The sequence below is a fragment of the Epinephelus lanceolatus genome, chromosome 19 (genome assembly GCF_041903045.1).
Source record: "Epinephelus lanceolatus isolate andai-2023 chromosome 19, ASM4190304v1, whole genome shotgun sequence".
Taxonomy (NCBI): Eukaryota; Metazoa; Chordata; class Actinopteri; order Perciformes; family Serranidae; genus Epinephelus; species Epinephelus lanceolatus.
This window is the reverse complement of record NC_135752.1, coordinates 4753825-4778846: the sequence shown is the minus strand read 5'-3', so window position 1 is coordinate 4778846 and position 25022 is coordinate 4753825. Positions and strand designations below refer to the sequence as shown.

The following is a 25022-nucleotide window of genomic DNA, read 5'->3' as shown; positions in this document are numbered from 1 at the left end:
AAATTCATGAAATTTATGAATGGCCACATTGATTTATTTTTGGAAACAAATTTGAACTCCTCTTCCCATGCTAACATATGGGAGGCCTTAAAAGCATATATGAGAGGGCAAGTCTTTTCATATAGCACTCATAAGATAAGAGAGAAAAGAAAAACCCTTGCATCTCTAGAGGTAGAAATTAGAAATCTTGAACGAGAATACACTCATACAAAAAGCGAAGTTACATGCAACACACTGACTTCAAAACGGATCCAGTATAACAATCTGTGTACTAATAAAGCTGAAGCGGCCATGGCTAGAACACACTATCACTATTATGAATTCGGAAACAAAACTGGTAAACTTTTAGCATGGCAAATCAGAAAGGAGGAGACTGATAGATCTATACAATCAATTATTATAGAAAACGGCAGTACCCTTGTCAACCCACGATATCAATCAAGAATTTAAGACGTTTTATGAAGCACTATACAAGACTAATCACGCCACAGAAAATACCAACGCATCTCATTTATTAAGTTCAATAACTCTACCTAAACTAAATCCTGACGACAAAGACTTCCTTGACGCCGACATATCTGAAAAAGAAGTTCTCATCGCCATGAAGACCCTACAGAACAACAAAGCCCCGGGCCCAGATGGCTTCCCCATTGATTATTTTAAAGCTTTCTCTGATAAACATTTAACTCCCTTAACTAATATGTTCAAAGAAGCACTGACTAATAAAACTCTCCCAAGCTCTCTAGAACTGGCAACAATAACAATGTTGCTAAAACCAGGCAAAGATCGTCAAAAATGTACTTCCTATCGGCCCCTTAGCCTCCTTAACTCAGATTACAAAATCCTGTCAAAATTATTTGCTCTGAGAATGGATGACATTATCCCTAAAATTATTAACGCTGATCAGACCGGCTTTGTTCAAAACCGACATGGAGCAGACAACATTCGGAGATTCCTCCATATAATGGAAGCAGCCCACATGTACAAAGACCCCATGTTAATAATGTCAATGGACGCGGAGAAGGCATTCGACAGGATCGAACCCAGTTTTCTTTTGCAGACTCTTAAAGCAATGAATTTTGACTGTCAGGCCTGGGCTAGAAGGAGGACTCAGATGCAGAGTGGGATCAGATAAACAGGCTTTTATTCTGAAACTCTAAAGCTCTTGACAGAGTGACAAGAATAGGCTGTGAAAAATTACCTATCTAAACTGGATCTGAGCAGACTAACAAAGAAACAAAACACTCCGAAAACGGAGGAAAAGAAACAAACTCCTAATAAAACAAAACCACTCCAAAGGAGGGAAACTCAAACTAGAGAAAATGGTTACAACAGAAAATCACTCCACAGGAGGCAAACCAAAACTACAATCTAACTGCACTACAAAACTAGGCTATGAAAAATGTACAACAAAAAATCACTCCAATGGAGGAAAGCAAAACAGCTATGAAACAAAACTACACTACAGGCTGAGCTGTGAAACTTACCAAACAAAAGATCACTCCAACGGAGGAAAGAAAAGGCTATAAACATAAACTGTGAGACAGAGCTGCGCTATAAAACTATCAAACAAAAAATCACTCATAAAGAGGCAAAAGAATGCAGAATTACCAACAAGAGATCACGACTTGGACGAGACGAGGGCTGTGGCAAAAGGCTGGGGCGCACGGTAGAACGAGACACTCTGGCACAGGACAAAGGGAGACGCAGACTATAAGACACATGAGGGTAATGGGGAACAGGTGGACACAATCAGGAATCAGGGGAGACGATCAGACCGGTGACATATGAGGAAGGGCAAGTGACCTGAAACAAGAGGAGAGTTACTTTTCAAAATAAAACGGGAAGCCACGAAACAAAAACCCAGAACGAGAAAAACCTCACCACTGTGTGACAGTACTCCCCCCTCTAGGGCAGACTCCTGATGGCCCAGGCTGTTCAGGGTGGTTTCTATGAAAATCCTTTATGAGGCTAGGGTCTACAATGTGGCGTGAGGGAACCCATTGCCTCTCTTCAGGTCCGTAACCTTCCCAATCCACCAGATACTCTTTGCCCCGGCCCCGGGTGTGTACCGCCAGCAACTGCTTGACCTTATACACTGGGCCGCTGTCTGTCACTTCAGGTGGTGGGGGAGGTGCGGCGGCTGGGACCAATCGGCTCTCCTTGGCTGGTTTAACTTGGCTTACGCGGAGGGACCGGGGCGGACGAAGTCGTACTGCTGCGGGGCCGATGACTCCGGTGATGGGGAAGGGACCCACAAACCGTGGCGCCAGCTTCTTGGAAGGGACTCAGAGATGTAGGTCTTTGGCAGAGAGCCACACTCTCTGGCCTGGCTGGTAGGCGGGAGCCGGCCGTCTTTTGTGGTCTGCAGCCTTCTTGACCCGATCTCCATGACGGATCAGCACCTGTCTGGTGGCTGCCCAGATGTGGTGACAGCGGTGAATCATGGCGTGGGCGGCGGGCACAGACACCTCTGGCTTGCTGGCTGGAAAGACAGGCGGCTGGTACCCAAATACACAATTGAAAGGGAAGAAACCGGTGGCTGAGGCGGGCAGTGAATTGTGGGCATATTCTACCCAGACCTGGGGCCTCATGTACAAAGATTTGCGTGGATTTCCTACTGAAACATGGTGTACGCTTAAATCCAGAAAACGTCGTATGCACAAAAATATCCAGATGTATGAATCTGTGCGTACGCATGAATCCAAGTACATTTCTTTTGTACATCCCAATCAACGTGGAATTGAGCGCACATGTTGGAGTACCTGGCCCCTCCCTGTCCACGCCCCCATTTAAATATGCAAATCATATTTAAATGAAACCTGCACCTGAGATTCCCCTGTCTGCACGATCAGAAAACTAAAACAAAAGAATGAATAAGACGGGGAAAAAGAAAAATTTCACAGAATGCGAATTGGAGACGCTACTCACTGAAGTGGAGGCACACAAAAATGTACTTTTTTGGCACGCTGTCCTCCGGCATCAATACTAAACGTAAGAGGAGTGAGTGGGAGTGTGTGTGTGAGGCTGTCAATGCTGTGGAGACAGAAAAGCATACACACGCAGAATTAAAAAAGAAGTGGTCTGACATTAAGGTGGACGTGAAGCGGAGGACAGCTGCCCACCGCCAAAGTGTGGCCAAAACAGGTGGGGGGACAGGAGAGGAGGAGGAGCTCACCCCGTTTGAACAGAGAGTCGCCTGGGGTCAATTGAAAGCAGACAAATATTTATGTGAACTGGATTTACAGTTTCCATTTGTTAATCTTATACACCACCATCACCAACACCACCACTGTTGTTTGCACGTTACTAGCCTTGGTAGCTACATTAGCTTTACAGCTAGTGATGGCTTCTCCTTCTGCTCTTTCTTGCTCGGTGTGCCAAATGTTCAGTTATGCCTCTGCCTCCTTTAGCGACAGTGGTAATTGTAATAAGTTTGCTGCGTTGGAGGCGAGGCTTAGTGAATTAGAAGCGCGGCTCCACACCATGGAAAACCATTCAGTAGCTGCGGTAGTTAGCCAGCCCCCTGTAGCCGGTGTGGAGCCACATAGCATAGCCTTAGCCTCTGCTAGCAGTCCTCCGGCAACTCCCGTTCAGCCGGGAGGCTGGGTTACGGTTCGCCAGAAGCACAGCTCCAAGCCGAAGCCCACGGCTCACCACCAGCCTGTTCACGTTTCCAACCGCTTTTCCCCACTCAGCGACACACCCGCTGAGGATAAAACTCTGGTTATTGGCAGCTCTATTCTGAGGAACGTGAAGTTAGCAACACCAGCGGCCATAGTCAAATGTATCCCTGGGGCCAGAGCGGGCGACATTGAGTCAAATTTAAAACTGCTGGCTAAAGCTAAACGTAGATTCAGTAAGATTGTTATTCACGTCGGCGGCAATGACACCCGGTTACGCCAATCGGAGGTCACTAAAATTAATATTGCCTCGGTGTGTGAATATCCAAAAACGATGTCGGACTCCGTAGTTTTCTCTGGACCCCTCCCAAATCTGACCAGTGATGACATCTTTAGCCGCATGTCATCACTTAATCGCTGGCTGTCCAGGTGGTGTCCAGCAAACGATGTGGGTTTCGTTAATAATTGGCAAACTTTCTGGGGAAAACCTCGTCTTATTAGGAGAGACGGCATTCATCCCACTTTGGATGGAGCTGCTCTCATTTCTAGGAACCTGGCAAACTTTATTAGTAATTTAAATCCCTGACAACCCAGAGTTGAGACCAGGACTCGGAGACACAGTCCTATACGCCTCTCTGAGCTTCTAGTTCAGTTACCCAGCCATAGTTTTCATAGATTTATACAAACGGTGTCTGTCCCCCGACCACCTACATTATTTAAATCTAAAATTAAACAAAGAGGAGTTGTGCATAACAACCTCATAAAAATTAAAACCTCTTCTGTGACAGAAAGACAAAACAGGAGAATTAAATGTGGACTGTTAAATATCAGATCTCTATCGTCTAAAGCAGTGTTAGTAAACGAATTAATATCAGATAATCATATTGATTTACTCAGTCTCACTGAAACCTGGCTGTGTCAAGATGAATATGTTAGTCTAAATGAGTCCACTCCTCCCAGTCATAATAATACCCACATTCCTCGAGGCAGCGGCCGATGAGGGGGAGTTGCAGCCATTTTTAACTCTAGTCTGTTAATCAGCCCTAAACCTAAACTAGATTATAATTCATTTGAAAGCCTCGTTCTTAGTCTTTTACATCCGACCTGGAAAACCTCGCAGCCACTTTTATTTGTTATAGTGTACCGTGCTCCTGGCCCGTATTCTGAATTTGTATCTGAATTCTCAGAGTTTTTATCCAGTTTAGTTCTTAAATCAGATAAAGTTATTATTGTAGGCGATTTTAACATTCATGTCGACGTTGATAATGACTCCCTGGCTACCGCGTTTATCTCTATTATTAGACTCCATTGGCTTCAGTCAGGGTGTACATGAACCCACTCATTGTTTTAACCATACCCTCGATCTAGTTCTGACATATGGAATTGAAATTGATAACCTAAAAGTCTTTCCACAGAATCCCTCGCTATCGGATCATTATCTGATTACTTTTGATTTCTTTTTACTCAATTACACGCCACTCAGCAACAGTTACTATACTAGATGTTTATCAGATAGTGCTGTCGCAAAATTTAAGGAAAAGATTACTCCGTCATTAAATTCAATACCAAGTCCCTCAGTAACAGAGATTTCCTGTACCGACTTTGATCATTTTGTCGATAGCGCCGTAGGCTCACTGCAAACAACACTTGACTCTGTAGCTCCTCTTAAAATGAAGTTAAAAAAGCAAAGAAAGTTCGCTCCTTGGTATAACTCTGAAACCTGTAAGTTAAAACAAATATCACGAAAATTTGAAAGGAATTGGCGATTAACCAAACTGGAAGAATCTCGTTTAATCTGGACAGACAGTCTCAAAACTTATAAGAGGGGCCTCTGCAATGCCAGAGCAAACTATTACTCAGCATTAATAGAAGAAAACAAGAATAACCCCAGGTTTCTTTTCAGCACTGTAGCCAGGCTGACTGAGAGTCAAAGCTCTATTGAGCCTTGTATTCCTTTAGCCCTTAGCAGTAATGATTTTATGAGCTTTGTTAATGACAAAATTCTAACTATTAGAGGCAAAATTCATGACCTCCTGTCCTCAGATGGTACCTATCTAACCTCAAACACAGGTGTAAAACCTAATATACATTTAGATTGCTTCTCCCCAATTTCTCTTCAAGAATTGACCGCAGTGATTTCTTCATCTAAATCATCAACATGTCTCTTAGACCCCATCCCAACTAGGCTACTTAAGGAGGTCTTACCTTTAGTTAACACTCATACATTAGCAGGGCTGCCAAGTTTCAGAAAATGACAAGAGTGAGACTTTAGTGTCATGATGCGTTCGGAAAAAATTTGGCCTTTTTTAACATCGATTTGACCTGTTTTAACGTCGATTTATACCTTAAGACTGATGTCCTCACCTCCATGCCAGCGGCTCTCTGCTGCTGCCATCATTAGTCATTAGTCATACTTCTACTGTTATTATACACATATGATTATTATCACACATGTATACTGCCAGATACTAATATATACTTTCAACATATTGTACCACAGTAGCCAGAACTATAACGATAATATTATTACTTTCATCAATGTTGTTGTAAGCTACCGTCATTACCGTCTGACCTGCATCTCTCTCTCTCTCTCTCTCTCTCTCTCTCTCTCTCTCTCTTTCTGTCTCATTGTGTCATACGGATTACTGTTTTACTGTTAATTTATTATGCTGATCTGTTCTGTACGACATCTATTGCATGTCTGTCCGTCCTGGAAGAGGGATCCCTCCTCAGTTGCTCTTCCTGAGGTTTCTACCGTTTTTTTTCCCCGTTAAAGGGTTTTTTTTTGGGTGAGTTTTTCCTTATCCGCTGTGAGGGACAGAGGGATGTTGTATGCTGTAAAGCCCTGTGAGGCAAATTGTGATTTGTGATATTGGGCTTTATAAATAAAATTGATTAATTGATTGATTGATCCTTGTTAATCTTATTCACGTTGAGTTGATGTTGTGGTCTACCGTTACCACACAACTTTATCCAAAGGCCATTTTCTCGGTTGAGATGTGGTTTAAGAGAGTGTAAAAAATACACCCCGTCGCCCAGCCTCTCAGGATACCTTGTGTCGGAGTGGCATGTACCCCATGCACACCGTTTGACCATTTTTAAACTTCAAATCTCCGAAAAAGCTCATAAAACCGAACAAAACTGACTTTCTGTAATGCATTTCAATGAACGTCCAGGCTGAGAATGTCTGAGTGTATGGGAATGACTATACGCACGATGATTGGCTCATCACGTTTGAGGGCGGGACTTAGGTCAATTTGCACTCTAGCAGGCCAAAAAGAGGATGGGTCTTCTGTGTTAGGGGCATAGGCACTGGCTAAGATGACAGTGAGGCTCTGTAGCTTGGCTAATACTACTAAAATCCTCCCAGAGTCATCTCTTACTTCTTTAATACATTTATATTGCAAGTGCTTGTTAATCAAAATAGCGACTCCCCTACTACGGCTAGATCCAAACACTACAGACACATATCCCACCCACCCGATGCGTTGTTTTCTCATCTCTTGGTCTAATAAATGTGTTTCCTGAAGGAACCCCACATCACATTGTTTTGACTTTAGATAAGACAAAACTTTTTTTCTTTTGATGGGCCAGTGTAAATCCTTTACATTTAGGCTCAAAAAGCACAGTCCTTTGTTATTATGCGATTGCATATTGTGTATATGCACAAATAAGTTTTTTTAACTGCATCTACCATAAGCAGCGAAAAACACCACATACAAAAAGAGAAACACACAGAAGCAGTGGCATGCACAGACTTTTTGAAGGGCAGGGGTGAAAAGAAAAAAAAGGACACATACAGCGCGTTCTTGCCACTGAAGAGGGCACTAAGTTCCGCATGTTTTCGAGGGCACTTTAGACATGTTTATATGTTATACAAATGGCACATTATATAGCCTTAAAACAGACTAACTAGACAGACTTCTCAAGTTAGTTTGTAGTTAGGATCAGCATCCACGAGAACTGTGTAGATTCAATGTTGGACTGTGAAGAACACACAGAGACATGGATGTATGAAGGAAATATATCCCTGGGGCGGTCTGGGGGTCCTCCCCAGAACATTTTCAATTAAGTAGATGCCATTTCCTGTATTCTAGTGCATTTTAACACCATATTAGCACCAGATAATCCAAACTGGTTCTGTGAGATATAGTTCTGGCTCAATATAGATCAAAAAAGGGCCCAACATAAAAGTCATTGCAACAGTAATGTTTCATAGTATTTCTTGGTCCTTCTGGAGTTTAGTGTGTTTTTCCACCCAAGAGAGCAGTTGTATTTTGGCAACCAAGAGGGCACTTAAGCACATGTTTTTACCACCCAAGAGGGCAGTTTATCATGTTTTAACCAGCCAAGAGGGCAGTTTAGTGTGTTTTTTCCACCCAAGAAGGCAGTTTAGTGTGTTTTGCCAACCAGGGGGGCACTTTAGCATGCGTTTTGGCTCCCAAGAGGGCACTTTAGTGCGCGTTTTGGCTCCCAGGAGGGCACTTTAGTGCGCGTTTTGGCTCCCAAGAGGGCACTTTAGTGCGCGTTTTGGCTCCCAGGAGGGCACTTTAGCGTGCATTTTGGCTCCCAAGAGGGCACTTTAACGAGCGTTTTTCAACCATTTCTATTTTACCTTTACTATAAATGGACATCTCAACCATTGTGACGAGGCCTATATTTACAGACATATATATTTTTATTTCCCATTTAATTTCCAACTATAATTAATGTTTGTTTATGTGTTCATTAAAAAAAAACAAAGGTATTGATGAGATCTTTGCTTTATCATATACCATGACTATCTGTGAACAGCCAGTCCAAATTTGGTGACATTCTGATGATAATTTCCAGAGACAGATGTGATAAGGCCAACACCGATAAGCCCAAATTTTCATTAATTTTGGTTTTGGGGAGGATCAAAATATCACCCAAATAAACTAATTTTGCAGTAAAATATTTTTATAACAACAATCCATTTCAAATAGTTGACATGTTAAAGTTGTGAAAAAACATGGCTGTGCTTTGTTCCACATTGTATTTTAAAAACTAAAGTCCTTTCTGGGGTTTGTTCCTGTATAATTTCTGATGGGCACTGTTTACAAAGACAAACTATTCCTACATTGACTGTGGATGATCTAATACAAATGTAAACGCCTTCAAATGAATGCTGAGACTTAAATCCAATATGATGGAGTACAGAGCCAACAACATACATCATGTGCCACTGCACAAAGCAGCAGAGCAAGTACTCCTAACATAGGCTGTGCGTTAGGAACACTTATGGAGTGGAGAAAACAAACAAGCAAAACCTAAATACACCCTAAATTATCAAATGGACTTATTTAAACCACTCAAAAGTACTTTGTCATCACACTTCTTCTCCCTAACAAACATCACAGATGAACATGAAGGCTGTAAATCAGCTGCCACACACTGCAGGATGTTTAAAATTATTGCATTTTATGCCAGCCGTTGTGTTTTGCAATGTCATCAAAGCAAGGAAGGGTGTGGCTGCAGAGGGCTTACTGTTATGGTGACAAGATTTGTGCCCTGGTTTTAACCTCTCAGGAGATATTCCACTGAGGAGGTCAGTTTTCCAGAGGCTCAGACATTCCCTAATCCGATCACGAGGTTGTTGAACCTCAATAACCCACAAACTAAAGGACTGGTTGGTCTTTGCATGAGTACTCAGTGAGGGAGAATGCAATGCCTGCAAGACGAAATTCAGGGTAAAATGCCATATAGTCTCTGTCATTGTTGAGCAGCAGCATCAAGCTAGACATAGTTACTATAGCTGTAAGATATCACATTTACTTCCACTTACCTTCACAGTAAATACACACGCAACACTTCATTGCAGGGGGATTTTCAGAATTGGGAAAAAAACACAGCCTACTGTTTTTGTTAATTCACTTAAGGGACTGTTCTTTACTTATCAGAGGAGGGGGGTGGCTGGGGTGTGACTTTGTTTTTGTTTTGTTTTTTAATGTATGACTTTCCCTCCACCACAAATTAGTAATCAGAGTTTTTAAAATGTACCTTTCCATGTTTGAAAGTTAAGAAATGAAGATAAAATCTTGAAGTTGAAAAAAGCATCAGTTTTTTACTCTTGTGAAGTGTGCTGATTAGTTAGTGCAAATGGTTCCTTTTTAGCCAAATTTTAAATAAGACATAGAATCAAGTGATTCTGATGAAATATCACTAGTTTAAGCTCAGATATGGTTATGTTTTCTTTCTGACTGAAGTACTCTGCACCCTTGATGTGTTAAAGGACCATCTGATTTCACAGTTTCTGGATATGATCGGTGTACATTTGGTGGTTTTTGTTTGTTTGTTTGTTTTGTTTTTTTTGTTTTTTAAGAAAACATGCCTTCTGATCCCGCAGATGCGTTTGGAGGACAAAATACAATCATTTAAATTTGTATGCCCCTCCCCTAAGCCAAAATGAAAAATAAGAGAAGACCCTCCCTAGTGCCTAAAAAATTATTTGGCATGCCTCCCCCTTTTTGCACCAATCCCTGAGCTGGCTCAAAGGGAATCAAGGGAATTTTTCAAGTTTTGATTGCCAGTATTCTTTATGATAACACTTGTTTGATGATTTTAATGCTAACTGAATACAACACACAGTTGTCATACACATGCACAAGGAGGTAGAGGAGACAGTGACAACATTCTGAGGTTTACAAGCAGAATCTATATTCCTAAAATCTGTGGAAAAAGAGTTCTGTGGGCACAGATTTTGGACAGGCCTGCTCATAAGTAATGAAAAGTCCCTAAATAGTTAAGGTTATATGTTCCATTGTGTCATTTAAGCTATTTGTGTAGTAAAATTAATAAAAATAACAAGTATTTCTATGAAAGAAAGCGATTAGAGATACTTACCCTGTTCAATCTGGGCTCTAATAACGTGATGAGTCATTTGTTTTTATTGCCTAGATTATTGTCACTAAAACGTTGAGTCATGAAGAAACCTCGTGCTTTTATTTTGAAGCTCGCGGTCGGATGCTGTATGGTACATCCTCTGTCTGAGACTTGACGCCATGGATTCATAACTTGACGCCCCTGAGAGCAGCGGTGCGTTGGGTTGCAGGGGTGTCGCAGTTTGATTCAGAACAATTTCGTAATCAGCATCGCTATAGAAGGAAGTGCAGCCATGGCGCAGGGGCTCAAAGAAAGGTTTGAAAAGTTTCTCCATGAGAAGAATTTCATGACAGATGTTCTAGCAAAAATCGAGGCAAAAACTGGAGTGAGCAGGACGTACATCGCTCTGGGTGAGTATTGACAGGACAGTGATGGAAAAAGAGAAAACGGAGAAACTGAATGTATCACAGAGGAAGCGATACGTACAGAACGAGTCAGCGCGTGGCACACACAGCTTCATCAAGGCTATCATTAGTCATAATCTAATTATAGAAGTCAAATGTTCTTCTTGAACTAGCAACAGTAGCAGCTATGTAATATAATAAGAAGCAGTGTAGTACAGTATGTCCATTGTAGTATATTTGTGAAGAAGCGTAACAAACATCTGGTGTGATGTGTTCCAGCTGTCATCGGGATAATCGCAGTTTACTTGGTGATCGGTTACGGAGCCTCCCTACTGTGCAACCTCATCGGCTTTCTTTATCCAGCCTACATATCGTAAGTGTATTATTCTTAGAGCACTTCTGTCAAGGACGGGCCTGCCAAGTACCCCCACCCATCATACACACACACACACACACACACACACACACACACACACAGAGAGTCTGCGATGCAACTTAAAGGGAAACTACGCCCATTTTCAAGATTAATAAATGTTATTCCTGTGGTTTAAGACAGTTTAAAAATATAACAGGAAAAACTCTCTCCCAAATCCAAAAACTGGACTGCTAATACTCAAGTTTGTGATGTCTTTCTTTTGTAGTTTTTGTCATATATAGATATGTAATGATGATTGCTGGGTAATATGCCTGTTGATGTTGTCAAATATCAAGTCTCTGTTTAATCATGTAATGAGATGATATGATATACAGTAGTTAGTTTAGGTGCAAAGTCTCTCAAAACTGGCAAACTGGGCACATACGCAAACGGATGCAACATAAAAGTGGCAGTAAGACACACTGTTGGTAAAATATATATATGCCTAAAACTGCATGTATGTGCTTCATAACGAGGAACTAGGGTACACTACATCCTGTCATAATAGCATGCACTGGGGCCCATCGTAACTACCTTATGTCACTGGTATAAAGTCTGGAACTGCTCCATAGACAGCTACAAAGTCCCTTCTTCATGTCGCCTTTATATTTTTACACAGACCCAAACGACGGCAGCATCGTTCTGCTCCATTGTGTGATTTTTTGACAGCATCCCAGTATTGCAGAATCAAAAGAGGCGTGACCGGCATGATGTGTAACACAATAGCATCGTCCTCTAGAGTGACACACAACATAAAGCCGACGATGTGAATCCATCAGCACACCTTAAGTTTCAATATGACAACTTTACCCAGTTCAGTAGCTTTAGTAATAAGTACATCTTCAAGTGTTTAAAAAAAAATAATAATTTTGATCAGATTATGTGAACTGCATATATTCTGATCCTCACTTGGAGAAAAAAAGAACTCCTGTGGGCTCCAGCAACACTAAACTCCTGTGCTTTCCTGAGAAGCAATAAATGCACAAACCCACTATTTTTAAATATCCCATTTAGAGAGATTCTCACTGCTGCCTGTTCTATTTTGTTCTGAAAATGTCAGTGTGCAACTTCATTCTGTGGACAATGAACGAGATGCAGACTTCCTTCTGTATCACTGGTGATGAGGAAATCCAGTGAGTGCTGGACAGAGCAGTGAGTGACAACAACCACACCCACATTTAAGAGTACTGTTTGTGGTGTAAACGCTAAACGGGCCGAGGGTCTAGGTACCATGTCTGAAGGGTTACTTTTGGTTCCAAAGGTACTATACCTAAAGTGTTTGGTAGAAACAGGGCGGTAGGTGTCAGAAGCGCTTTATTAAACAATACCAATAGTATAACATGACAACAACAATTAGTGCTGCACGATTTGATAAAAACGTGCGATTGCGATTTGAGTGGACAATATCGTGATTTGCGATAGAGTGTGCCAGGGCTGACATCAAAACCCGGAAGTTTAGCATTGCGCTGGTTCCCGGAAGAGAAAGTGAATGTGATTATTGCATTGTGTTTTGGATTATGTCAGAAAATAAGCTCTGTGGCTAACACAAGTTTATGATACTTACAGGTTTTGTTCAGCGAGATAATCTTCACATATGAACACCTTTCACACCGCATTTGAAGCTTAAATGCGATCGCCAGAAGTAAAAAGCTAACGTTAGGCTTTAACGGACTACATGACTACTCCACGGTCGCATGACTCTTGACGTCACCGCCACTAAGCTTTCAACTGATTTCGGCCGCTTTATTTTAAAAACATTGTATAATGGGGAAATCGGACTGTTTAAGCTAAATAAGAAGCTGTAATGGCGGACTGCCAGCACTCTCGCCTGTTCGGGGGTGATGACGTTTAATGTCCCTGACAGGGTTTGTAGTCGTATTGAGCAACTTGTTAGCAACCGCCTTTTTTACGACATGTAAAAGCTTCAAAATTCACAAGTAGGGTATTTACTGACATGTTTTATGTTGTAGAACAAAACCTGAAACTCGCTTAAGCTTTTGTTAACCACAGACCTTATTTGAGGCATTTTACCAAAATCCCATTCAAAAAACGTATTGACTTTTAGACGAGAGAACCGGAAGTGCTAAAAGCGCTAACGGAGTTCCGGGTTTACTGGCACACTCTATTGCGATTACAATATAATAAAAAAATGGTATCATTAGTCTTCTTGCTTGATTCAGTGTTTCCCCTACATTATATTAGGGGGGCACTGACCCGACATAGTTATTGTTATGGACAGTGTGTAAATGACCATCAACAGACAGTTGCACAGTCAAACACGCTGCTCACTCAGTCAAACACGCTGCTCACACAGCAGCGTAGCATGGCACTGTACCTACAGCGGAGCGAGCCTGTGTTGCGTTCAGGCGTTGTCACGTAAATGACAAATTCCAGCACGCCATAGCACAACACAGCAGCATGTCAAGTGGGCCGAAACCGAGCAAAATTGCTCAATTTTTCATTTGTTATTATATAGTTTGTTATGGAGTCCATGATTTCCCCTTGACACTTACAGATGTATGCGTAACTGTGCTTGGATTAGGGTTGGGATCCGGATCCGGTTCTTTTTTTGGAACCAGGTCCAAAGTTCCGATTCCGGAACCGGTTCCATCACATTTGGCATAACGGTTCCTGCAAACGGTTCCTAGATTGTAAAAAAACCCAAAAACGTCACGTGCATTTCCATTAGAGTGCGGCACGGGCCGCATATTTCTGTCCGAACCCGACCGAGCCCGACATTATCTAATCACTAAAGCACTGAGTTTGTGTCACACAGTTGTCATGGTTACAGGCTATTTAACAGGCCGGGTGTGCGCCGGGTGCTCAGCGGAGAGGGAGACCTCCGTGTTTGAGACGGGAGTGGGCGACGGGAGGTCCGACGCTTCCAGCAAGGGGAGCAGTAGAAATATAACAAATTAAATAAAATAAAATAGGAAGACACCTGTCTCCCTCTTTTATTTCATTTTCAGCGTTTAATCAAGGCGGAGGCGGGCGGCGGGAGGTCCGCTTCCAGGGAGGGGAGAGATAGAAACAAACAGCCAGTGTGTGTCTGTGTGTGTTATGTTCAGGTGTTGTCACGTAAATAACAGTGCCCAAGCATGAATGCATATAAGTATTTTTTATTACATTGCTGTGGTTAATTTGAGGTAATAGTGTTACTGTAGAAATCAGAGAATCACTTTTTGTTGTTGTATATTCTCAGGGAGATGATACAAGCTCTAAATCTGAAATGGTATAGTAAGGAGCTCCCAGACCTCTTTTTTTTCCCAATTTGTGGACATTTTCGGCCGCTGTTCTTCCTCTTTGAGTTAGCTGCTATCAGCTACTTTTTAAATCTCTTGATGGGTCGTCACACACATAACATGTCATCAAAACTTCTCACCCTAGCCACCCACAGTTGTGTCCTGCTGGCTATCCTATTTATACAGACACTGTTTGGGCATCATTACTACCTCTGATGCTGGCTTAAAGGCGAGACAACTCTGTCCCCCCATTCCGCCATTGTCTTTTTATACAGAGGGGTGACACTGAGAGTACCCAGGAGAATGTTCTGAGTATATGGATACATTTTCTGTGTCAGAACTTGGGGTGTGCCATATTATATCGTTCACGATAATACCGGTATAATTTCTAATACTCTCCAAGTTCAAATCACTGCTCAAAACGCATCTTTTCAAAATGTCTTTTAATACTAATAATAATAGTAATCACCAGCTCAGTGGCCTAGTGGTAGAGTGTATCGCCCTGAGACTGGGAGGTCATGGGTTCGATCTCCGGCCAGGTCATACCAAAGACTATAAAAATGGGACCCATTGCCTCCCTGCTTGGCACTCAGCAAGTACTGGCATTATTCCGTTTCAGAAATTAAGCATTTATTATATGTCAGAGCAGTTCTTTGAGTCTTTATAACTGGCTAATGTGCTATGTAACCCAGTACTTCAGATTCTTCTTTCAAACACTGTCGTCACTTTGGCATGGAAGTATAAAGCATTATGAATGCTGAATTTATAATGCATTATGTAACCACTTATAATACTTTATAAACCTTGTTATAAGTTGTCATACATGATTAATCATAATGCATTATAGACCTGACCTTTAAGTATTCATCTCGTGATACTCGCACTATTTTGACTTGTTGACATATTGACGTCATACTGTTAAGCACAGCAACAACAAGCATGGCTGAAAGCGAGATTATTACAGGTTCAGTTGTGTGAAATAAACTGTGGCGTCCTGAAAGTTTTATGAACAGCCTTGGACTTTTAAGACTCTTTTAGCGACTTACCGCTCAGAGTGCCGTAAACCTTTGGTAATGTAAACCTATATGTGACGCTTTGATTATGAAAGAAGATAACAAAGACAACCAGTGTCCTATTCATTGTCTGTGGAGCAGCTACAGATTTTATACCCTATGACATCACAAGTTTAAGAGTTTTCTCTAGTTTCTGGCTTTGAGAGAGGGTAGCTTATGTTCACACATATTAATTAAAATTTGACTATGGAAAATACATATTACAATTCTTAATTTAGGTGGTTTTCCTCTTGAAGTCACCTAATTTTAGTGTGTAAAATACTGTTACAAACTTAAGCACCCTAACTACAAATGAGGTTTACTTTACGTGTTTGTCTTTCCCAACCATTGCAAGTGTGTATTATCAGTGTTATTTCATCAGACTTGACAAAGCTTCTCCAGAGCTACAGCAGATATTTTACATCTGTTTTCACAGGCTGAGCAGTAGCACTTCCTGTTAAACTGACCAACCCTCATCTATAAAATTAATGGGTTTCCTTTGAAAATCTTGTGATCATGACTTGATTAAATAATTTTTAGAAATTTTTTTTTTTTTTTTTTTGTGGTTGTCGTTCGTTTCTTTGAATTATACAGAGAAAACAAATGGATTATCTTTAACTGAAGTTATGAAACAGATATGATGTCATTATCTCACAGTCTTGTGCTCCTTGTGGTCAACACAGTATCACATGTAGGCCCCCATTCATTCTCCTGAGTCACTTCAGCTCTGTTTCCCTCTTGGACGCCTCTTTGTCTTAAGGCTGTGAGACTGACTCCACCATAACAAACTGAACTGGGACTGACCTGCGCATGTGTCGGCATCTGTGACTGTCAGTTTGACAGGCTCCCATAAAACTAACTTTTATCTGGTTTTAAAGCTACTTTTAACAATACACGTTTTAAACCCTGGTGGTTTTAGCAGCAACTTTTAAGCGGATAAAGGATTTTAACTATTGGATGTTTGGATTTTAAGTTACCAAAGAAAAACGCTGAGCACAGGTACAAGAAGCCACGGCTCCACTCACCTTACCACCGGCCTGTGAGAGCTGCGTCGGTCTCAGCAAGAAGATCGCTGAATTGGAGCAAAGAATTTCCACACTGTACAAAATCCAAGAAGCGGAAAGGCAACTGGACACTATCATCTCCGGTTCTGTACAAGCCCCCGCCACTACTGCTGAAGATCTGGCTGCCACAGCTCCATATCTACCTGACGCTGCTACACCTCCGGCTGCTACGTCTAGTCCACCTGCTGCTATGGCTCCAGCGGCTTCTGCGGTCTCCACCTCAGTCACCATTCCCCAGGACACCTGGCTCCAGCTCGGGGCTAAACCCAAAGCCCCGGTCAGCTCTACTCCTTCATAACCTGGGCAACAACCCCAGCCTTGGTTCAGCCGCTTCCAATGTTCATTCATATGCTGTGGTGTGCTTTGGTGTACTTTTACAGAGTTTTACAGGCGTTGTTGTTCCCGGCTTCCCGCTGTGGAGCCAAAGCTTCTGTGTGGCAAAACTGGACGTGCACTGCCACCGCGCCGAGGGTGGGGGGAGGTCATCCAATCAGAAAGATAGACTCAGAATTTGAATTTGAGTTAAGATAATTAATTGGTTAAAAAGGAAAACAATCAAGGCATTGAGGATGGTTGTAATCCAGATTGTCCGGTCGGCCAGCGTCAGCTTTTCATCACGTTTTTACTCGTCACTTCATAATGAACAGAGATTTCGTCAGTTCTTATTAAATTTACTTTCTCGTCACAAATTAGTCACGGAATAAAGGGTCGTCAACGGAAAGTTTTCGTTTAAGTTTTAGTCGACAAAATTAACACTGCTTTAAAGCTCACAATGTGGAGCTATCTGTCCCAAATAATGTATGTGATAATGTCTTTACATTACAGCAAACAGATCAGACTGATGTCCTAGCAATTGTTGATAAACTTGCCAATAGTCACTCAAAAGATCTTTTCCACCTGGATACTAGTAGACAATCAGAGATCTCCGCCTTCTGATAGTCTGGGGACACTCCTTTCTAAAGTGTGTTTAACACGGAGAAAACGACTGGCAACAAAGCAACGCCTCTTGCATTATTGAAAAGGACACGCCTTCCCGGAAATATGCGCTCCCCCTTTTCTCGTCCGCAAGGAAACAAACACACAGAGAGCATGAAAATGGATGCCGAGAGATTTAACTCTGTTTTATCAAACGTATGCTCAGTCCACATGATTGTGGAAATGAAGGACTTACAGCGACTTTGTTTAAAACTTTTAACACAGTCGGACTATGTTTACGAGCACAAGAGTTTAGCGAGCGACCGAAGGACCGCCCTGCGGATTTACGATTGGTTCTGCAACATAGGGAGTTTTTTTAAACTCTGAAATTGTATTCGCCCATCTAAACACAAAATCAGGGAGAAAGACATCAGTCTTTAGTTAAGCAAAGCGTCTAAAGACTAAGTTGTGAGACTACCTGGATACTGCCTTTCTGAAAAAACACAAAAACACTCTGGTAATACCTCTCACTCATCTAGTAAACCTTTCTCTTAGTAGTGGGATCTTTCCCAGTAAATAGAAACTGGCCCGTGTCATACCCATCTTTAAATCAGGAACAGTTGATCAGGCATGTAATTATAGGCCAATCAGTGTATTACCTGTATTTACCAAGGTCCTTGAAAAACTTGTTGCTCATCAGTTGCTCACATATGTAGAATCAAACAATTATCTGCATCCCCTACAGTTTGGCTTCCATCCAAATTACTCCACAGAGACTGCTAACTGCTTTCTTATAGAACAGCTCAAATCGTCAATTGATAAAGGTTAAGTAGTTGGGGCAGTCTTTCTGGACCTGAAAAAAAGCTTTTGATACATTAAATCACAATATTCTCATTCATAAACTCTCAAAATTTAATTTCTCCAACAAAACGTTACAGTGGTTTCAGTCTTATCTGTCTGACAGGGAACAGTGTGTTATCATTAATGATGAGAAATCTTCCTTTCTACAGACTAGAACAGGAGTACCTCAGGGTTCTGTTCTTGGTCCGCTCCTTTTTAGCTTGTACATTAATAACTTACCACAATCATGTGTTGGAGCAGGTTTTCAGATGTATGCGGATGATACAGTCATACATGTATCTGCGAAAACTGCTCTGGCAGCTTCCAAACATCTGAAATGTCATTTAGAGTCCATAGCAGCATGGTTTGAAAAGTCACATCTCTCACTTAATATTAAGAAGACGGTGTCAGTTTGCTTTTCTGCCAGGGTTCGCTCATTAACAGAAGCTAATGTCTTAAATGTAAATATTAATGGACAACATATCGAACAGGTCTCAGAGGTGAAATACCTCGGCCTCATATTAGATTCACAGCTAAAATTTGAGAAGCACGTTAAGATGGTGAGCAGGGTTGCAAAAGCAAACTTACATACATTTAGGGCCGGATCTACTAAGATCCCAATTTGCGTGTTCTAATTTGTGTGCGCAATCTAGAATTTTGTGTGTGGGGCTGAACCGCGGTTTGCAGGTGATTTACTAAGAGTGATTGCGTAAATGACAACAGGTGCAAACGTGTTGGAGACACCCTATTTAAATGAGGGTTTTGCGTGTTTAATGGTTTGCAGCATGGCGAGTTTAGAGAGAAAGCGCAAAGTGAAATTCTACCCTATGGAATTAGAGGTGTTGGTCGATGAGGCCAATAAACACTTAAATGAGCTACAGCAAAGAAACCTGCATTTAGGACTTCAGACAGCACACTTGTCACTTCAGACAACACAGCTGAAAAACGGGATTGGGAGATCCCAGCTGTAATAGCTACCATACGCTGGTGATCCAGTTGCAAAAAAATGTAAACTTGCAAGGAGTTTTGTCATTGCAGGTATTGCGTGACTCCTTCTCGTGGCTGGCTCCAAATCCGCTCAGAGTTCCTCCAACAGCTCCAAAATGGCGATAGGCGATATGTTTTAATAATTGTTTCCTCATTCATTCCAAAAATGTTGACACGAGGGTGAAAAATGCGCTCTCTGCGTCTTCTTTCATCGTTTCGATGTCTCCTTCTTGCGACAATAAATGCAGCCATGTTTGCGCAATTACGCATACAAACCGTTTGCACCTCCCTTTGACACGTGTTAAATATAGATGCAGTTTCTATGAGCAAAATTGCTTCCAGGTTTGATAAATCACTTTGCCTGTGCTAAATTAATATATTTACATTTTCTCCACCCAGCACACGTACAATTGCGTGTAAACACCCCACATTGCATATTCATTGCAGCAAACGTACTAACTGGATGCAGACACGCTATTTTGCACCTTTGAAAGACGCAACCCTTAGTGAGCACGGTTAGTAAATCAGTTTGTACATTTTTTTGCGTGCGCAATGAGTTTGCACACGTTTTTATACACGCAAACCTTTAGTAGATCTGGCCCTTAGACTTATCGGGGACTGCTTCCTGTTTCATGCTGCGAACAGTTTCATGCACGCTATGATTTTTTTCACATTGAAGTTACTGTGTGACCTCTTGGTCACAAGCAACATCTACAACAATTAAGCCTCTTATGGCGATATATAATCGAGCAATTAAAATTTTGGACGGGAAACCAATAAGAGCACATCATTGCCATGTTCTTCAGAAACTAAATATACTAAGTTTTGATAATTTCATTAATTTTGCCAACTTCAAACTCATCCATAAATGCCTACATAATCAGGCTCCCCAGGTGCACAGTGACCTTGTGGTTCCACTTAGAGCTTCTGGCTCAGTAACACGTGGAGCAGCCAGTGGGAACTGTAAGGTTCCCTTATGTAAATCCTCATTTGGACAAACAGCCTTTGCTGTTCATGGAATTAACATTTGGAATTCATTACCCTCAGGACTGATTTCGATCACTTTAAACTCAACCTGAAGCACTTTTTGAAGAGGAATCAGTTATGTAGTCATAAATGATTTGGTGCTTCCTATTCCATGGTGCTTATTATGTATTGCAGTTTGTGTCTTGTATTGTTCTGTCTGTACTTCTACTTGTGTGTACTTTACCCTGTCACTTGTGTTTTTGTTGCTGTGTCTTTTGGATTTTAAGGCCCAGCTAGGCATGGGCATTGCAAACTAGCTCAGGCTATAAATGCTGTAGTGTGGCATTTATGTGTGCTATATACTTGTCCCTATACAAATAAACAATATATAGACCAATATAGAGTGAACAGAATTATCTGTAGCCAATAAGACTGAGATAACAAAAATAAAATATTTGGTATCTTTAGTTAATGATACAAGCAGACCACAATTTTAAAAATCTTAACATGAGCACCATTTGTTATCTTCAGAAAATAACATCAGATAGTCCTGATCTCAAAGGGCTGAAAAAAAGTCAGTCTGATCGTGTCAGTAACCACAAGCTCTCTGCTTCCTTCCGTATTTATGCCTTCATGCTACTTGAACTTCAGACATTATGTGGCACTGACATGATTGCAACATTATATCACTAGAAATGTGGTTTCAAGTCCTAGTTTTTATCTTTTACAATAAATATTAGTGACAAAATTACTAATTAAAGTTAAGTCAAATAAAGTGGTAGAAGTTTGGCTCTACCTAACTCAGAAATAATGTCAGTCGAATCAGATTTGGCTGTTCAGTACGAAGTTGAAGAGTTTCAACAGGGTTCAGCAGAACATCTAGTGCAACATGTTATATAGTAAACAAGCTAACTAGCGATGGATTGGAAATGTGCAACAGCATTTTTTGCCAATACTAGATATCAAACAAAAGTCAGAGACACGTTGCTGTGAGCTGTAAATTCACCACTTCCAAGCAGAAGGCAGAAGATAATGTTATCTCTGGGCTTGACTGAGCAAAGCCTCTCTTCCTCCGGGCGGCTACCTCTGTGTCTGCAGCTTCCTATGCCGAAGAGCAGTATGAAAGTGAAAGTGAGGATCGCTCAATCAAATTAAGCACAGCTTGCAATTTAAAAACCTGGAACTCCACTGAATTCTTAAAACTATTGTTAACTTTTAGAAAAAAACCTTTGTCATATTTGCTGAAGCTGTCTTTATATCCTGACAGTAGTACATGAGACAGATAACCTGTGAAAACAATCATGTGACTGCCTCCTCGTAGTGCTTCCAAATTGTATTTGCAAGAATCCAACTGACCCAAACAAACACAACCAATCAGAGCCGAGGAGCTAAAGCAGCTGTCAGTCACCGCTTGTTAAATGCAGTCAACCTGTCAATTCAGGCAGCACTTAAAAAATATAAATCAACATTCTGTTACAGCATTCCCTATTTCTCACCTGAAGTGTTGTAACGTATATGTAACATATTTTAGTTACTGTTTAGCTGTGAAATGAGAAAGTTTGTGACTCGGCCGCTATGTTGAAAACAGTTGAGCCAAAACCAAGCACCACCCACCGGCCAGGGCAAACTTACTCAATTTACAGCTCAAGAGTACACTAAAATATATTTTATGATAAAAAAATTAACCTTTTTAAGTACAAGATGTTGTAGATTGTGGATTTTAGGACCCATGTTACGTGTTTTTGTTGAAAATAGAGTGAAATTATTGACAGTCAGTGAGCGGTTCCAGTCATATCTGGTAGAGGGTTCTTTGTTGTTTGGGGGCTGAGGTCTAGGACAGGAGAGTGGGCCAGTGAGACAGGCAGGTGTTGCAGGGCCGAACAGAGGGACTGAGGCAGACAGAGGTTTGCAGGTGAGCAGGATGACTGGGTCCAACTGGACAGGTCCATGACAGGAAAATAGGGGGGTGGGGTCTGAAGAACTGAACATGTAGAAAACAGATTTTAAAAGAAAAGTTCACAAGTAAAATTCTCACAATTCTCAATGTTTCGAAACTGTCCTGAGCAGAATACCACATGAGGTAAATGGACAGTCTGGCAACAAGCAGCAGGAGACCTGGAGGCCACGCCCAGCCCCTGACAACACACACACACACACACACACACACACACACGAGAGAGACAGAGAGAGAGAGAGAGAGAGAGAGAGAGAGAGAGAGAGAGAGAGACATGGAGTGACAAAGGAGAAGAATAAGGATTTATCATTTATGTTCAACGTTAGATAAGGAGACGGAGACAGATTTTTATTGTATTTATTTATTTTATTTTGATCCCCCTATGCTCATCACTTATTGATGCTGTTTTTGAAGTATGAATAAGTCATTTAAGTAATAAGTAAGTAATTTATTCCATTGAAATATCATTGATGTAGTATAGAAAAGTGATTTATCTTTTTATAAATGGCAAAAGGCACATCTGCCTAATTTTTGCTGTCGTGATACTAGTCAGAACCGTGATACTTTCACTGGTATCGCACAGTGGGTCCCAATTTTGGTACCATGACAACACTACTCCCAGCTCATACAGTCTGGCTCTGGAAACGCCAAAGAACTTTTCTCCACAATCAACAAACTAATCAACCCCCTTGACAACTGTTCCCAATCCTTCACAGTCAATAAATGCACCTCTTGTCTGTCATTTTTCCAAGAAAAAGTTGATACTATCCACAGAGACCTGGCCACTATTCCATCTCTCCCTCCGCCCCCCCCTTTGCCCTCCCTAAAGCCTGATTTATGGTCCTGCATTAAATCAACAACGTACCGACGTCGTAGGGTACGTGGCTACGCAGGAAGCTTGCCATAGCCCCCGGCGTACCTCCCAAAAAAGTGTAACTACACGTCGAGGCAGCGCAGACCGAGAGGGCTGTGATTGGTTGGCTTGGTAGCAACGCATTTCCAGTTCCGTATTTCCAGCCAGTTAGCCTCCGCTAGCTTCCCAGCTAGCGGAGGCTAACTGGCTGTGTTAGCAGCTGAATGAAGTGGAGCATGAGGAGGAAGCACCGGTTAGCCCCCGCTTTCACTGCAGGCAGATTCACTCGCCACAGGGGCAAGGAAATAAAACCTAAACAGCCAACTTAGTTTAGCAGTTAGCAATGTCTTTCACTCACTCTCGGTCTCTGCTGTGTTTAGCTATTTCCCTGCTTTCCTGTTAGCACTACTCGGCTACCATGCTAACGCTCCAACTCCAACTGAGCCGGGAGCCGGGCTCACGGTCTCACGGAGAAGAGTTGGAACGTTAGCATGGCAGCCCATTAGTGCTAACGTCCCCACGCTTCTCCGCCAGGCTCAGTGAGTCGGAGCCGAGAAGCGTGGGGACGTTAGCATTAGCACCAGTCAGCTGCCATGCTAACGTTCCGGGAGCTTGCTTCTCGGCTCCGGCGAGCTCCAGCGTGGAGCCTGGCGGGCTCATGGAGAAGAGAGGAATGTTAGCGTTAGCTCCCAGAGTTAGCACTAGAGCTACTACGGCTACTGGAGTAGCTTGCAGCTATGGAGCGCTTCTACCAGCTCTTCTAGTCACTGAGCCTCACCTCCATTTCAGCAAATATATTGCATTTATTACAGGGACCATCATCATTGAAGTAGCAGGGGAATAGCTAAACACAGCCCACCAGGCTGCCTGCCGGGCTACATTTTACAATGCTAATTGCAAATGTTAGCTGGGCTGCCGGGCTACTCACCTAACACAACTGAAACGCCTGACCCATTGCTGGGACCGAGCCGCTAATAACTCAAGCTCCGGACATCAACCCATGCTACGATTGTAGCGTTAAATTTAATTGAATCGACATAGCGACATGTGCTTAACGTTACTGTAACACTAATTAAAACAGACATTTGACTTTATGTTGTACCTGTCCAGGAGAAGAAGAGCTAGCTCCGAGTCAGATTGTAGCCCCTTTAGCTCTCGCAGCGCTCTCCACCTTGGAAATGCAAGGCCAATGTTAATCCGAGTTCTGTCCCTTTCTTTATCCGACAACTTCTTCGCCAACAACCGTTGTTTCTTAAGAGGTAATGTCAGATCCTGGTCGTCTTCAGGTAGATGTTCCGCTCTCTGCCATTTCATTTCGAAAATACGCGCTGCCATTGCTCACTGGCTGTAGCCTTTTATAGGGAGGGAGGGCCAAGGGCTCCGAGAGGAGGAGGAGGAGGAGGGGGGGGGGGTTCACATGAACGTACATGAACGCGCAGCCGGACCGGCTTGTAAACAATGGGCTGGAGATCAACACAGAGAGAGGGTGTGTGAGGTCATGCTATAATGAAATTACACCTCTAGTTCTTCACATAGCAATTTTTTAATTCCTTCCATCTAGAAATGATGAATTTTGCTTATTGCTCCTTTAAACATCTTCTGTTGCGATGTAGATGTTGCAGTATTAACATACTTTCTTCGACATCCAGCAACTCCAACTCTAGCAAGATTCTCTCTCTCTCGGTCACTTTTGTTCACTGTGACCGGAAAAGCCAGAAGCTAAACAAAGAATCAGCTAGAGACGACGATAACCATTCAGGAAAGGAATGCAGCCCCCTGCCGCTCTGGCGGTGAATTGCACTGGAGTGAAATGAGTGGCGGAGAAGTTCGAAGGGTTCACAACGGCGTCGCGGCAACAACGTAG

The 25022-nt window shown here is 42.1% G+C and overlaps 1 protein-coding gene across 1 annotated transcript in view; it reads left to right on the top strand.

The window, feature by feature from the left end:
* Nucleotides 1–10651: 10651 nt before the first annotated feature.
* The window catches only part of reep5 (receptor accessory protein 5), a 36667-nt gene continuing 22296 nt past the window's right edge, over nucleotides 10652–25022 (top strand). The window contains exons 1-2 of the mRNA XM_033647118.2: nucleotides 10652–10876; nucleotides 11150–11243. Coding sequence (XP_033503009.1) covers nucleotides 10759–10876; nucleotides 11150–11243 — 212 coding nt within the window. The 5' untranslated portion in view covers nucleotides 10652–10758. The remainder of the gene's footprint in view (nucleotides 10877–11149; nucleotides 11244–25022) is intronic.